This window comes from Manacus candei, unplaced genomic scaffold, assembly GCF_025592945.1.
Source record: "Manacus candei isolate 608988 ecotype Guabito, Panama unplaced genomic scaffold, ASM2559294v1 h1tg000071l, whole genome shotgun sequence".
NCBI classification, from domain to species: Eukaryota; Metazoa; Chordata; class Aves; order Passeriformes; family Pipridae; genus Manacus; species Manacus candei.
Window position 1 is genome coordinate 8,120,983 of NW_026138119.1, and position 14,514 is coordinate 8,135,496.

Sequence of the window (14,514 nt, forward strand, 5' to 3'; positions counted from 1 at the left end):
ATATATTTTTGTTCTTAATAATACTCTGTGGCAATGCAACCTATCACTCAAACACACATTGTGCCAGTAAGGAGGTTCTTTCATTTGTTTGAATCCTGCTTCCAGGAAATTACCACTTCACCCCCTTGCTGCTGTGTGATAAAAAACAGTGGATTTTACTTTCCTAAGAATCCTCCCTACATTAAATAATGATTTTATAGGTCTCTGTTACTAACTTGTCTCCTTTTGCAAGGTTCTTGTCTATGTGGTCTCTGTGCAGAAGGTTATTTCCATCTCCACTCAGCCCTGCCCCTGCTCCACAAACTCCTCTGTCCCACTTGGGGATGGGATGCTCAGCAACAAGCCAGGCACACACAGGGATCAAAGTACAGAGCCACTTCCCTTTTGTTCTCTGGTCAAAAGAGAGACTCTTAACCTTTAATTTCCCTTTGGAGCATTGAGGGTGGATATCAGGATGGACAAATATCCCCTTCTCAGTGTTTCTGTGTGAAGGTCTCCTGAGCAATAGGTACAGCTTTGCTACTGAACATGCCCCAAGTTTTGGAGAGAGCCAGCCCTTGCCCATAGAGAAGCCTGGGTTTATTGTAAATAAGAATGAATCAACACCTCTGTAAATGTTATTTAAGAACCTGCCTTGCACAGGTGTGAGTTATGGTGGGAAATGAACATCAAGAGAGGACTTCAAAATGAAGCAGCAAGAACTCAGTGCCTGTGGTGAGCTAATGCTGAAGGTCCTTCTGAGACCTTGGACCTCCCCTGTTCTAGAAAAAAATAATTGTTTTTCCAGGCACAAAGCAACAGTCACCAAGGAATTCCCAATGAAAAGAGGAAGGGGCATCCCTACCTTTTTGGTCTTGACTGTTGAGGCGCAGCAGTCCCCACCATCATAGTTGCAGAAGGCTCGGTTGTTGATGGAGTCACAGTAGTTGTCCCCCATGAAAGGCTGAAAAAGGAAAAAGCAGGAAAAGACTGAGACCATGGACATGGATAAAATGAGCACCTCCCCTATGGAGACAGGCTGGGAAGGTTGGGGCTGTTCAGTCTGGAGGAGAGAAGGTTGTATGGAGACTTCAGAGCACCTTCCCAGTGCCTAAAGGGGCCTACAAGGAAGTCAGGGAGGGACTGCTCATCAGGAACTGTGGTGAGAGGACAAGGAGTGGCTTCAAACTGAGAGAGGGGAAGTTTAGGTCACATATGTGGAAGAAATCCTTGGCTGTGAGGGTGGTAAGACACTGGCACAGGTTGCCCAGAGAAGCTGTGGCTGCCCCTGGAAGTCCCTGGAAGTGTTCAAGCCCAGGTAGGACAGGGCTTGGAGTAACTGGTCTAGTGGAAGGTGTCCCTGCCCATGGCAGGAGTGTTGGAACAAGATCATCTTTAAGGACCTTTCCAACCCAACCCATTCTATGATTTCATAATTCTAAAACCTGTAACACTATTTCAGAAGGAAAACATGAAGACTCGAAGGAGCCATATAGTTTGTAACATTACCAACTGCCCTGAAAAGCCAAAGATAATTATTCCCCTTTCCCTTCAAAGCAGACAGAAAAAAAAGGACAGTAGATGAAAGGGAAATGAGCCCTTCTTGGCTTTTCACATCCCACATAAGAGGATGCTTCAGGAATATTAATTTGGCTAGGCCCAGAGACAGCATCCAGGCATCTAAAACTGTGGCACCTTTGATAATTTTAAGCTAACCTTCCAGAACTGTGTGGGATAAGAAGAAGGTTATGCATCACAGCAAAACAGGCTTGCTTTTAATAGCTGTGCTTTTCACCACAGTTCTTCAAACTGTGCAACACGTGTCAGCAACGAGGGCACAAAACAAATCACAAAGAGAAATGGAAGTGGTCTGAGCTCAGCACAGGGACCATGTGCTCCTCTTCCCCAACCAGCAGTGACTGTGTGTGACCTTGGCCATGACACATAATCTTCCTCCACTCCACAGCTCAGGGCTGGGATAGTGGCAATTATTCAGAGGGGCGTTGTGGAGAGCTATTAAGTAAAATTCGTAAATCACCTTGAAAAAGAAAATGTGGTCACTGGTCTGTGCAATGGGATCACTAGTCCATGTGCTGCACAGGACCTGAACAACCACCACAATTATGAAGGAAAGCCTTGAGGTCTGGTCTTTCTTTACACATTTACACCTCTTGGTCAGCAAGTACAGAAATCTTTCTTGGAAGTCAAAACTGTGCCTGATGGTAAAAAAAGGCCCCCTGTGAGAATCCCAGCCAGCAATGAGTGCTCAGAAAAATGGGTGCTCAGCAGAGAGCCCAGTCATATCTCTGTAACCCTTCTTACACACACAGGCTCATGGGGTCATTCCCACTTTATATGCTCTTTGGAAAATGTGTTTATTCTTCACTGAGAAAAATACCAGGGTCTTTCCTACAGGAAGGCATCATTGCAGAGCAGGTGGGGTGGCTTGTGGAGGTTTCCTGGGAGGATTTTGCAGCAATTGCAGTACCAGAGTCTCCCTGATGATGGGATACGTGAAGAATCAGCCATGAGAGCTCGCTGTGCTCTCCCCAGAGTGAGCCATGGCCCTGCTCATCAGTGCTGAAATGGACTCTCTGGAGTGGTGCAAATGCACACTTTTACTGCTGGTGTGTTGCAAATTTAAATATTTCTATCAGGTACAGGAAATCCATCCAACAATGCAACCACAGCAGGACTACCGGGAGGTGACTGATTCATTGGTGATACTTTTTTAGTTCCATGCAAATATGGCAAATGTTGACAAGGAAATCAAAATTACAGCATAAGGCTCCTGTCCCTTTAAACTGCCTTAACTCCACTTAGTTCCACAGATATTGACTTATTTATACAGGCAAAGCCTTTGACTTGCAAACGCCCTTCCAATTTAATTAATATGCTAAGAGTTAAAAGGGAATGATTTATAAATAGATGAAGAGATATTTTGATGCCAACACGGTCATATTTAAAACCATGAACTTTGCCCAACCTCCCAGGAAATTTTGTAGGCTTCTCCATGTTTCCCTTGTGTTGCCTGGCTGCGCCTGCTTGTCAAGAAAAGCTTGACTTTAATTTTCCATGCCTATGCCTGTACCCTACACCTATGAATGCTGGAAAATCAGTAAAAGAAGCTCGTGGAAGAGTTTGCTCTGGCACAGACTAGGCAAGCTAGTCCTTTGGAGGGGAAGAGTAGGACAAATAGCATCTATTCTGATTTGGGTCCAAAATCCTCTTTTGGGAGACCCTGGCTGTGGGGGGTGAGGTGTCTACAGCTCTTCTTGCATGTCTTAGTGCTCTGATATTTTTGAAGGACTATAGAGGTAGTCCAGAGGGACTACTTTTCTACTGAAACACCTAAGTTAGGTGCTGAGAAGTACGGGGCTGACTCATAAACCTCTGTTCCTGCCACTAGGGAGCGACAAAAAATCACATTGCAGCAGCAGCCGGGGTTCCCACTGCGATCACCAAGAGTCAAATAATGCCCCACTTACAGCCTCCTGTTCAGGGAACCCTCCCTAATGCTAAGGATGTCCATACATTAAGGACTGTATCAGCTTAATGGCCCAGCATTATTGAGCTACTGGCTTATTAGGCACTGTTTCCACAGTTGTGAAGAAAAAAAAAAAAAAAGGCTTGGTGAAGATGGTATTTCTTCTGAAATCTTAATGCCAGAGAACAAGCTCTGGCCCATCCATGGATCCTGGAAGCATCATGCTCTAAAAATGATGCTAGAGGCCATTATCAATTGTCTGGGCAAAGCCTTCCAAGATGATAGATTGTGATGCAGTGACACTGCTGAATGAATGTTGAAAAGAAGAAAGTTCCTATTGATGCAGAGGGCTCTGGCAATTAGTAATGATGGAAGGGAAGAAAATACTGAGAAGAAGCATGTCAGTAATAATGGCTTCTGGTAAATTATTACATCATTGCAAAGTTTGCCTCAGTAACAACTATCCTTAAACAGCAGGAGAATGGATACCCAATGGTGCATCAGCACCTGAATGGCATTTCTTAATGGTCTCTGGATGTTATTTCAGCTCTCTTTGGAGAATGGGGGCTCCCAGCCAGCCTGCATGAAAGCGATGTGTGAGAGGGCTTATGACATTCAGAGCACTGACAGCAGAATGCTTTTCATTTAGGGAACAACTAGACAGAAACTATTACATTGTTGGAGAGTTATTACCCTCTTGGGCCCAGCATTTGTATGCAAAGGAAACCTGTCTTTCACTTCAAGACAAATCCCACCGCGCAGCAATGTGGTCTGGAGCTTTGTGTCAGATTTAGGAATTCAGTCCCATGTTCTGCCACTTTGGGCAAATAATTTCAATGGGCCTGTAAAACTGGGTTACTGGGTGCTGAGAGCACGGCCAGTGCAGCAGAAAGGCAGGAGATGTGGGGGGGAAGACACAGCTCTGCCACTGCCTGTCCCTGCAACTAAAGCAGCCAACTATCCCTCTGCCTGTGAGCTATCCATTTCTAAAATGGGATTGGAGCTTCCCAACTTCACAGAGGTACCACGAGGACTGATTTCTTGACATGGGCGAGATACTCAAGGGCTGGCACAATGGGAACCACAGGAGTGCCACGATCCAGACAGAGGTGCTCCAGTCCTGTTTAACCACTGGAAACATCTTAAGTCTTCTCAGGCTTTTCAAAGACTGCTGCCAGCAGAAACATCATCCTTCAAAATAATTGTTTTCTTCAAGTAACACGCAAGACTGTAAAATTGTATCACAGATTAAATGTAACTGTGTGTTTCTGATTATTTTTTTCTGGTTCAGATAGAGGTTCAGTGGAGGGATGTGCTGTTTGCTCACTGTCCAGCTGTGCTGTCCACCCAGTGGTCTCATTTCTGTCTCTGGCTTCCCTAAAGTTTCTCTGCACACACCAATGCCCAAAGCTTAACTGGCCTTGGAAAGAATTGCCCCTCTAATAATATGTCAAAATCAAGGACAAACAACTGAAGGTTTTTGCAATTTCCCAGAAACTCCCACATTCTGGGAAATTCTTTTGGTCTACCAATGTTTTTGAGCTACTTGATCATTGTAACTCCTGAGAGAGACACCCAACCATCGGCTCTAGGAAAACCACCAGTTCCACTACTGAGTGTCAGAACTGATGCAGGCAATCACAGCCTGTTTGAGAGGATGATCAGGGCAGAATCCTGTTTGCCCCCCTTGAAAACCAGCATTTACAGCCCACATGCCTGCTGTGACTGTTCCTGCAGGATTTTGGAGCCAGCATGGACCACCTGAGCTAACGCCAAACTCACCTCACAGCCTTTGACACAATGAATCAGGGAAGGGTGAGGATACCACTTTAGTCCTGCCGTGCAGACAACGCTCTGGAGGGAAGAGGAAAAAAACACAGCAGGTTAAGACAAAGAAATCAGTGTACAGAAAGTCAGAGTGCTGGCTCCTGTGGCTCTCCTGTACTTAACCAATGAAGTTCAGTTCCTAACACCTCTTGTGTTCTCAGGACCTGGCTGTCCTCAAGGTATTTACAAGAAGTGTTGGACTTGACACTTGCAATAACAGAGCATTTGAGATTAAAATAATATTTAAGGTTCTCCTAAAATGTCATGTCCAATATTTCACTCATGGTGGGGGAACGTGGCAGGGAAAGGCAAAGGCACAGGTCCACTGTCTTGCTCTTGGGTAGAAAAGACATTTTAGAGATTTCTTTGGTGCTGCAAAGCATTGGTGTCTTTCACTGTCCATCATACCTGGGCTTCTTGAAGATGGAAGCAGCTAAAGGTGGACTTTCAGATATATTTTAGCACCATCTTAAATAAAAGCACCTCTCACCACACACCTTCAGAATAACCCCCAGATAGGACAGCATTATCCACTACATTTTATGAGCTTTAAATTAATTTCTCTACCAACTCTGTCTACAGATTTTCTAGAAGACAAAGTTGGACTGCCTAGTTTTGGGCAAAAATGATGACTGGCCCCCTCAGTGATGACACAGGCAGGGCAGCCATAGACATGGCCACTTAGATTTTAAGAGTGGATGAAATCTTTGACCAGTCAGTGGAGATGGTGGTTCAATACCCTAGAGGCCCTGGAGATTGGACTCCCATCCATTCAGCACGACATGGGGCACAATGTTCATTTTGGGTTATCATCCATGGACAGAGCACTATCCTGTGAGGTTGGGCAAGATGTACACACAGGCACTCACCTGAAGAGAGGGGTTGGATGGAGGCCTGGGGAAGACCCCAGGAACAAGCCATCCCCTCCCCTGTTTATCTGAGGGCTAGTTGAATCCATCTGCAGGAGAACCTCGGCATGTTTTTACAGTTTCTGTCATTTGAGGCTTACCTGGCGTGTGCTAGAAAAAGGACTTTTATACTATCTGACTGCGACTGTTTATCTTTCCGATGCTCTCGGATTTTCCACTATTAGTCAAGCCTTGCTTGCCCCACCTGCCTCGCAACAGGGCCTGTCTGTGTGAGTGAAGAAGCGGCCAGGAGAGGGGGGAGGATGTTGTTTATCCCTCGGGAGGGAGGCTGCAAGGTGCAGGGGGCCCAGAGGTGTCAGACATTCCCCCAGAGCTCTTGACAAGAGAGCTGGAGATTTCCAGGCTGTTGCCTGCCACAAATGGTGAGGGGTTTGTTGTTTGCTTTTCCTCCCCTCCCCTTCTGTTTATTGCACTTCAGAGGGAAAAGAAAGGAAACTTTTCTAGGTTTGAAAATAAACAAGGCCAGTCAACAGTCCGGGAGCGGGGAGAGTAAAGGAAACAGTTCAAGAGCATTTGAACCCAAGAATTAAAACAAAGTAGAAAAACTCAGGCATTTGCCTCCTGTATCCAAGGCCAGCAGACAATAAGTGGAAGAAGGGCACTTCCAAAGAGCATCTCACAATCCCCTGGTAAGAAGCATCAATATTTACAAAACCTCTCGCTATGTGTGAATGTGTGTGAGCATGCAGAGCCAATAAAAGGATGGGTAGCCTTGAACCAGGCTCTGAAGAAGAAAGGAGGTTTCCAAGTGAGAGCAATTCCTCACAGAGGGTGCACTGACTGCTTTCCTGACCCTCCCAGTGTTAAAAGCCCAGCACCAGCCTTAGAGGAAGGGGTAGAAGGTGAAGTCTCTGCTTCTCTGAGTGCTCAGTCAAGGTCATCATCAATCCCAAGAACTGCACAGACTTGGGCTGGACACTCTCCAGGGAATGGGAATGGAGCCCCAGGTTGCTCTCCACAGTGTAGGAGAGCCAGGTGACCTTGTGCCAAGTTAATCACTGGGTCAGTGGGACATTCCCATTGCTCCTGAGTGGCACCTGCCAGCAGCTTCATACCTGTTACTTCACCCTCCCCTTGGATGATCCTTTGCCAGTGGAGCTGAATTCAATCCTGCTAACATTCAGAGAGCTGAAAGCAGAAGGAAGGACCCTCTGCCATGGTCCTGGTTCCTCTTGCTAGTTTTCCAAGCCCTCAGTTCCCCCCACCCAGCCTGTTTGTACCCTCAAGCTGCTGCAGCTGTGTGCAATGCAATGGGAGAGAGGGTTTGGGTAGACGGAGAGACTGGGTTAGAAAATTGAGAAATTGGGAATGATTTGGGTTGTTGGGCATTGTTTCTGCCTCCTGCGGTGCCAACAGGCATAGAGGTGCCACAGGATGCTGCATGGGGCAACTGAGATGAACAAATGCATGAAAAGCAAGCAAGGACGGGTGTAGGTTGTGCATGACCACGATCTGATGGTATCAGTGTGCACAGAAAGGAAGGTGGACTCAGAAGGCCGACGCAGGCTGCTGTAAGAGGTGGGTGGAAGGACCACCACCACGTGCCAGGTGGTGCATGGGGAAAGCCCATCTGGCCACTGCCCCTGTGAGCCCCGTCCCCTGTGCTGCTGTGGTGACATATGCTGCCCTCGTGGCCCCAGCTCCTCTCACGCACTGGCTTTTTGCAGCACAGCTGCCCTCCCACGCGGGCCAACGCCGTGCAGCCGGGTGGATTGACTCCAGCCCTGTCCCATCCCAGAAACACCACCCAGCCACATCTGCGGTCGGCGGCTGGGATTCCATCTGCTGCCAAGGGAGAGGGAGCAGGGCTGCGCTCCCACAGTAGGTAACAAAGAGCCAAGAAAGCAAATCAAGCTGTCATTTTCTCCTTGTGAGGGAAGACCCAGTGCCTCCGGTCACGGCGCTTCCCTCCCGTGGTGGGACTAACACAGTGATGTCAACCCTTTGCGGGCTGCAGGGGGGATTTGGTTTCCCTCAGAGAGGCCAGTGGAGAGCTCTCCTCAACCTTAGATGGGTCAAGTGTCCCCCAGATGCCCAGGGATTGGCATCTCCTGGTCTCAGCTAACTCGCTCCTCAGGCACTAAATGAACACGATAATTAACCATGGGCCTAATGTGGCTGGGGTGAGGGGATCGGCCAGGAGAGGGGAGACACAGCACTTTGGGGCTGCTCCTTCCTGTAGCTACAGATGGGCTGGGATCTCCTGCCTCCCTGGGTTCTGAGCAGCTGCACTGCAGTTGGTCACATCACTGCTCTGTGACTCAGTTTCCCTGCTGCAAAACGAGCCCAAAACTCACAGAAAAAGGCAGAGGGGAAGGAAAGAGGAAAACTGCAAAGCTTGAATGAATAGGGGAGTGTTTAAGGAGTATTCCCACTGATGGTTTTTGGACATTTATAATCCCAAAGCTTGCAGTGCACGTGGGAAAACACATCACCAGCAGTTGGGCAGTGTCACTGGCATGTGGAGGGGTCATGGACACGCTCAGCTCAGCAGAGTCAGGGCACACCAACCCTTTGAGGGCTTTCCCAGGCATGCATATGCCTGCACATTGTTTGGCCTGTTCCTACTCAGCACAAAGGCAAGAACCCAAATTCAGACAACCTAAGAAATTAGGTGTCTGCCCTGTTTCTCTGCAGTCAGTGGGAAAGAGCTGTCAAAGCTGTCTCTGAGCTATTTCCCTTTTTTCTCCCTGCTGCCTGCATAGTCAGTCTTGGCAGCTCTATCCATGGGTGTCTTCAGCAGCTCAGAGCCCCGTGACACAGTGAAGGGGAAATCATGGGGACAGCAGTGGCTGCTCCCAACACAGCCCACTGCAGAACAACAGAGGAACAGAAGATTTCAGGTGATTATTTTCTTGCTGAAAATACTGATTTGGAAGACAGTGCCAACTTATACTGATTTCAACAAACTGTTTCAGACCCAGCAAAGCAACTCAACGTAAACCAATTCTGCAAAACACAGTAATATTTAGACATTTTTTGAAGTGAATTATCTGTTGTTGTTGTTCCTTTGAGAGGACATTTAATTTCTAAGGTTTTTGTTTTTTTTTTTTCATTTTCATTACACAAAAGTTTACAAAATCTCCTTGGAAATGAAATGCTACGTTATGTTCAAACCAACATGTTTTTTTCCTCTGATTTTTTGGTTCACCAAAAATCACAACAACAAAAGAGTCACTTTGATTAGAGAAAAACATTATTTTTTTTTGTTTGTTTCAAATTTAACAGAACTTTGAGTGAACCGAAAAATCAAGTGATTTGCACAGCTCTGCTCTAAACAACCCCCAGAGGAGGGATAGCCCTTCTTCCCACTTTGCTTCCATAACAGATGTTGCTTGAGCAGCTACACACAAATATATCTTTTTTCTTGCCAGTTCTCCCTGTGTTTTCTTGTCCCTATCCCCTCTAAGGTAAATGCCACAGATGGGTCCTGCCTTCACCTACTTCCCATCCTGCCCTAATTTGTACTTTACTTGTGCCTCAAATTAAGCAGCTGAAAGTGTTTCCTTTGCGTCATTCGAGTGCTGTGAGATGTACAAAGACTTGCCGTGTAAATGCAACCAGCTGCTCCCTCCGCTCGTGTGGCACAACAGCAAACTGTCACTGACCATAAACAGAGACACGGATTATTAATGATACACAGCACATTGCCATGGGGACCTCCCCCTAAGGCATCCCAGTCCCATCTCTCCAGGGTCTCCCCAGTCCCACCAGAAGCAGCGTTTCCCCCAGTGGGACCCCACGAGGCTCCACTCCCTGTGGGTGACATCCCCTTATCTGCAGAGCTGAGTAAGATGGATGCTTTACAGCTACCAAAAAAATCCCCTCTGATAAGTCTCAGCATCATCCTGCTCGTCTCCTAAAGGCTCCCCTCCATCTCCCAACACAAGTTTTCAAGCCCAAATCTCGCCCTCTACTTACAAAGTGTGGGGTCAAACTTGCATCTGCTCGCAGCCTAAAGCTCTTGCAAGATCCTCACCATCAGGGCAAAAAAAGGGTCTCATTTACCACTGTGCTCTTGGAAACCATGATTTCTCCTCCATCCCTCACTCCCCTCATCTCCCCCTTTACTACTCTATGTTTTCCCTGCTGCCTAATGAGCCCTCCAGAGACCTGCAGGTATAAAACTCGTTACAGCTCCCTCCGCGTACCCGCATCAATAAGGGAAGGAGTGCAGAGAGAACGGGAGGGAAGCTGTCACTTTATTTCCCCATGAATTACAAACCACTTTAAAGTCTGGCACTCGGGAAAGGGCCGGTGAGAAATTGCCCCTCACACAGAGATAGGGGTTTTCTTTATGTTTCATGCCAGAAACTTGGCAAAGCCTCGGCAGTCATAGAATTTCAGAGTCTGGAGCGAATGGGGAGCTGGGAAGGACACTATGAGCTTGTCATATTCTCTGGACTTAAGTTTCCCACTCCTTTCCAGGATTTATTCTCTCGCTCTGTGTGAAATAGGAAAGCATAAAGTGGTGGAGATTTTTGGAGCGGCTCTCTACCCACAGCCAAGGCCAGATTTCAAAAATCCCAAACCCTGGGCGTACATTTAGTCATGTAGAGAAGCAAATAGACTGTCAAAGCTGCTCAGGACACTCTGGGGCTGTGTTGGCTGCTTGTTCTCCTCCGTAATGGAGTTCAAGTGTGTAAAACAAGCTCCTGCAAAGCCAGGGCCAAGTATGTAAAAGCCAGCAGTGCTTGTTCACGAACACCACCAGCAACCTGGTGACACCTGATGTGTCAGCATCTTCCGACAGGTGCTTGAGCGTGTCCAGTCAGACCTTTACACCTGCAGAAATACTGTGTAAGGGACAAACACCTGATTACACGAATTTGCAGGCAGGAGGCATTTTCAGGATGAGGTGGGTGAGTGCGTCTCCCACTGGAATCCAAGTGTGGGCATGAAACCAAGCAGCTGTTGGGTGCAGGGTGAGCGTGTGTGTGATGTGCACACGGGTGGGCACGTCCCCAGCAGGGCACACTGGCACTGGTGTGTGCTGGAGGACGCTCAGGACGGAGTGCTGGGAGAAGTTAATGCTGGCTGTGCATTTGCAGCAGGCAGGAGGGAGAAGTGGTGACCTCTGGAAGGGGCTGTGCTGAGCAGGCAGCTCTCGCATGCGGGCGAAGGGGCGGGGGGAGCACTCAGCCAGCTCTGCGGGGTCGGGAAATGAAATACCCTCTGTATCAGCTTCTTTTGTCATCCAAAAGCAGCGCAGAAAAAAATCCAGTCACTGCCACCCAAAGAATGCAAAACACAGAACAGGAGGAAGAAAATAAACCCTGGCCAGTGCCCTTTCTCTCACTGTCTGTCCCATCTTCCTGTGTCATGAATCCCATTTTCAGATCAGACCCCACTGATCTGAGGCCTTTACCTTGAACTGACTTTCAGTGGGAAAACACAGAGAGACAGCAACTCAGAGAGAGAGCCACCACATTACCAGAACAACGTGAAAAGACACAACAAAAACCAGGAATTCTTTCCTAAAGGGCAGCATTCCCCATTTTCCCCTTCATCAAATGAACCACAGGTAACACTGTTCACTCTCTGCTCATAAACATTCAGCAAGGGATACAGTTAGTGGAGTTGTCAGGCACTGACCTTCACTCTCTGAGGGTTCATCCAGTGCTGGATGTCTTGCACGGTCTCGTTCACGCGCAGGAGGATGGGCTCGTGACTGTGATCCAGACATGAGGTGGTACACTCTGTGCCTGCACAAAATACAGGGAGGGAGGATAAAGCTAAAGGATAAAGCAAGCAGCTCCTGACCCTTCCAGCATCCTTCCAGCTGAAGGACAGGATTACAGCTCGTTTTTCCTAAATTGCAATTAGCAGTTGGCCATAACTATCACATATCTCTGAGCCACACATGAAGTGCTGAGTACAACCCTGCACTCAGCAGGAGAGCGTGGGGGATGGCACATATTCCAGGGCCCTTCTGTACGAGCTGCAAATCTAGGTATTTCTCTGCCTGTTAACTCCAAGAAGGGGGTCAGGTTTTGCGCTTTTGGATCATCAAGAAAACGTGAAGGTTTTTCCATTTCAACTAATCTTTCAAGCGATGGGACTGATTAGGCAGAGGCTGTCGAACTCATCTCGCCTATGACATGACAAAAACCTACTGTTTGATCTGTCCAAGTTTACAGACCTTCAGAGGGTGATCAAGCCTAATGATATTGGAGATGAACTATCACTGAAGTCCCACAGTCGATAAGAAGTATGCAGAGAGGTAATGATGGCTTTGTTCACACATAAACCTGCTTTTTCTCTGATTAACTGTCATGCCCAGTGGGAACCCTGTCCTTTCTTTATTAAAACATGCTGGGATACTCTGCAGCAATATCCCAGAGCCCTGTGGTGACACAACCATAAGCCTAGTGTGTTGGACCATTACCATTTCCCCCCTGGAAAATCACTCTTGAATGGCACAGCTGCTGCAAACATGTCATTAGGATTTCTGCACTCCAATCAGCGCTGGGGGAGGAATTAATCTCTGCACTGGTTTGGAGAGCTGAACCTTTGGCTCAACACACGCCTCAGCCTGGAAGGGCAGATTAGGTGTCTGAGGAATTACCGAAGGTGTGTGGGATTCATAGTGACCATGACTGGATGCTATTATTTCCCCCACCTGCTTCTGCCTTCTCACATTCTCCACACGGAGGAGTCAGTGGGAGCAGTCAGACCTGGGCTGTTGAGTCGGGAAGACAGGGAGCACTTGGAGTTTTGCTTTCCCAGGGCATGTGGTAGTGGCTCCACAGACCTGCTGGATGAGGCCCATTGACACCATCCCTGTGGTGAATGAGTGGTAGGAGAGCACCTTCTCAAAAGGCCATCAGTCAGGCTTCCAAAAACGCAAAGAAGAGAGGAAAACCCCAATATCTGATGCCAAAAGGTGGTGCTGGGTGAGCCTGCAAAGAGTGTGGTCTGTCTCCATCTGCTGAGGATGAGCCAGAGGCTGCTGTGCCCTTGCTGAGCTCTCCAGGGAAAGTCATGCCCTTGTGGAGGGTCTACCCCATGCATCCCTCACCTCCGTGATGCTGTGTGGTCCCATCCTGGGATCAGGCCCACCACTCCTTGCACATGGAATTGGCACTTGCTGGCAGCAACTGGGAGAAGAGTGAGAGCTGGCAGGCGCCCACTGCCTGAGCAGCCACAGACCCTCCTGCTTCCAGCACTGAGATGCTCCTCACCAAAGCAAGAACTGGGACTTCTCTCCTTGCAAGAACCTGGCTAGGCCTGGGGGTAACCTCCTCTCAAGGGTAAAACACCTCTCCACATTAAGAGTCGCCCGCTCTCCCGCGCTCCGCCACGCTCGGTACGCTCGCGGAGAGGAGCGGGTCGGAATTGTTTTGATATATGATCTGTAATTGGCATCATTACAGAGCGCTGATCTCATCCAGGTCGTGTTCTCCTCCCCGGGGAGGGAACACAAGGAGGCTCGTGGTCCCTCGCATGGCTGCGATATAATGAGGGAGCCGCGCGAGGAGGAAATTTCTCCAAGTTCAAAGGGACAGGCGGAGGGAGGGGGGGGATGGCAGGGGCTGGGAGTGGGGCTGCAGGAAGGGGCCTCGCAGATCTGTGTGGGCTGCAGCCAGTGTGGCTTCCACTGCAACCCTTACAACAAGGAGACCCCAAAAACTGGGGCTGAAAATACAACATAGGGCTGAAAATACAATGCAGTGTGTACAATTCAGTGTGTCTGTCCCTCCCCTCTGCCTGGGTGCCACAAAGCAAAGCTGAGCATGTGAAGTCATCACCCCTTACAGAGTGAGCAGATACCCCAGAAGAAAGGGGGAAAATACACCTTACAATAGCTCCTAAACAACTGTCATACCAAAGGGGATGCTCAGCTTGCCTCATATTCTTTCTGGAGAGACCTGAATTGTCCTGGTGCTGCGTTCCCCTGTCACCTCCTTTGCCTTTCAGCCTCTGGACTGAGGGTGTGTGCATGTGGTTGAAGGAGTGGGACATAACAGAAGCATAAGAACAAACAGAGGTACAGTCCCTCCCTGCATTTTGCAGGCTGGATGTGTCTCTGGCACAGCCTGCTGTGCTGGCTGCCCCTGAGAACCAGCTGGCCAAGAAGGGACACAATGAAACTGGAAGCGCTGCAAGGAGCAGGCAATCAGAGCATGTTACACGATGCCTGGCCTCTCAAAGATTCGTGTTTCCTAAAAGCAATTCCCTGAAAAGCCTCCCGTAGCAGCCTCTCACTCCGGCAAACAGGTCCACAGAAGGTGACCTGAAGGACTGCAGGCTCCTTCCTCTCTCCCTCCCTGTCATTCCCATCCTCTTCCT

General features: G+C 48.4%; 1 protein-coding gene across 1 annotated transcript in view; it reads right to left on the reverse strand.

Annotated features, from left to right (window-relative positions):
• Positions 1-14,514, reverse strand: part of PAPPA (pappalysin 1) — a 182,145-nt gene that overhangs the window by 17,095 nt on the left and 150,536 nt on the right. The window contains exons 19-21 of the mRNA XM_051807871.1: positions 11,818-11,927; positions 5,249-5,320; positions 845-943 (exon numbers count right to left, since the gene is read on the reverse strand). Coding sequence (XP_051663831.1) covers positions 845-943; positions 5,249-5,320; positions 11,818-11,927 — 281 coding nt within the window. The remainder of the gene's footprint in view (positions 1-844; positions 944-5,248; positions 5,321-11,817; positions 11,928-14,514) is intronic.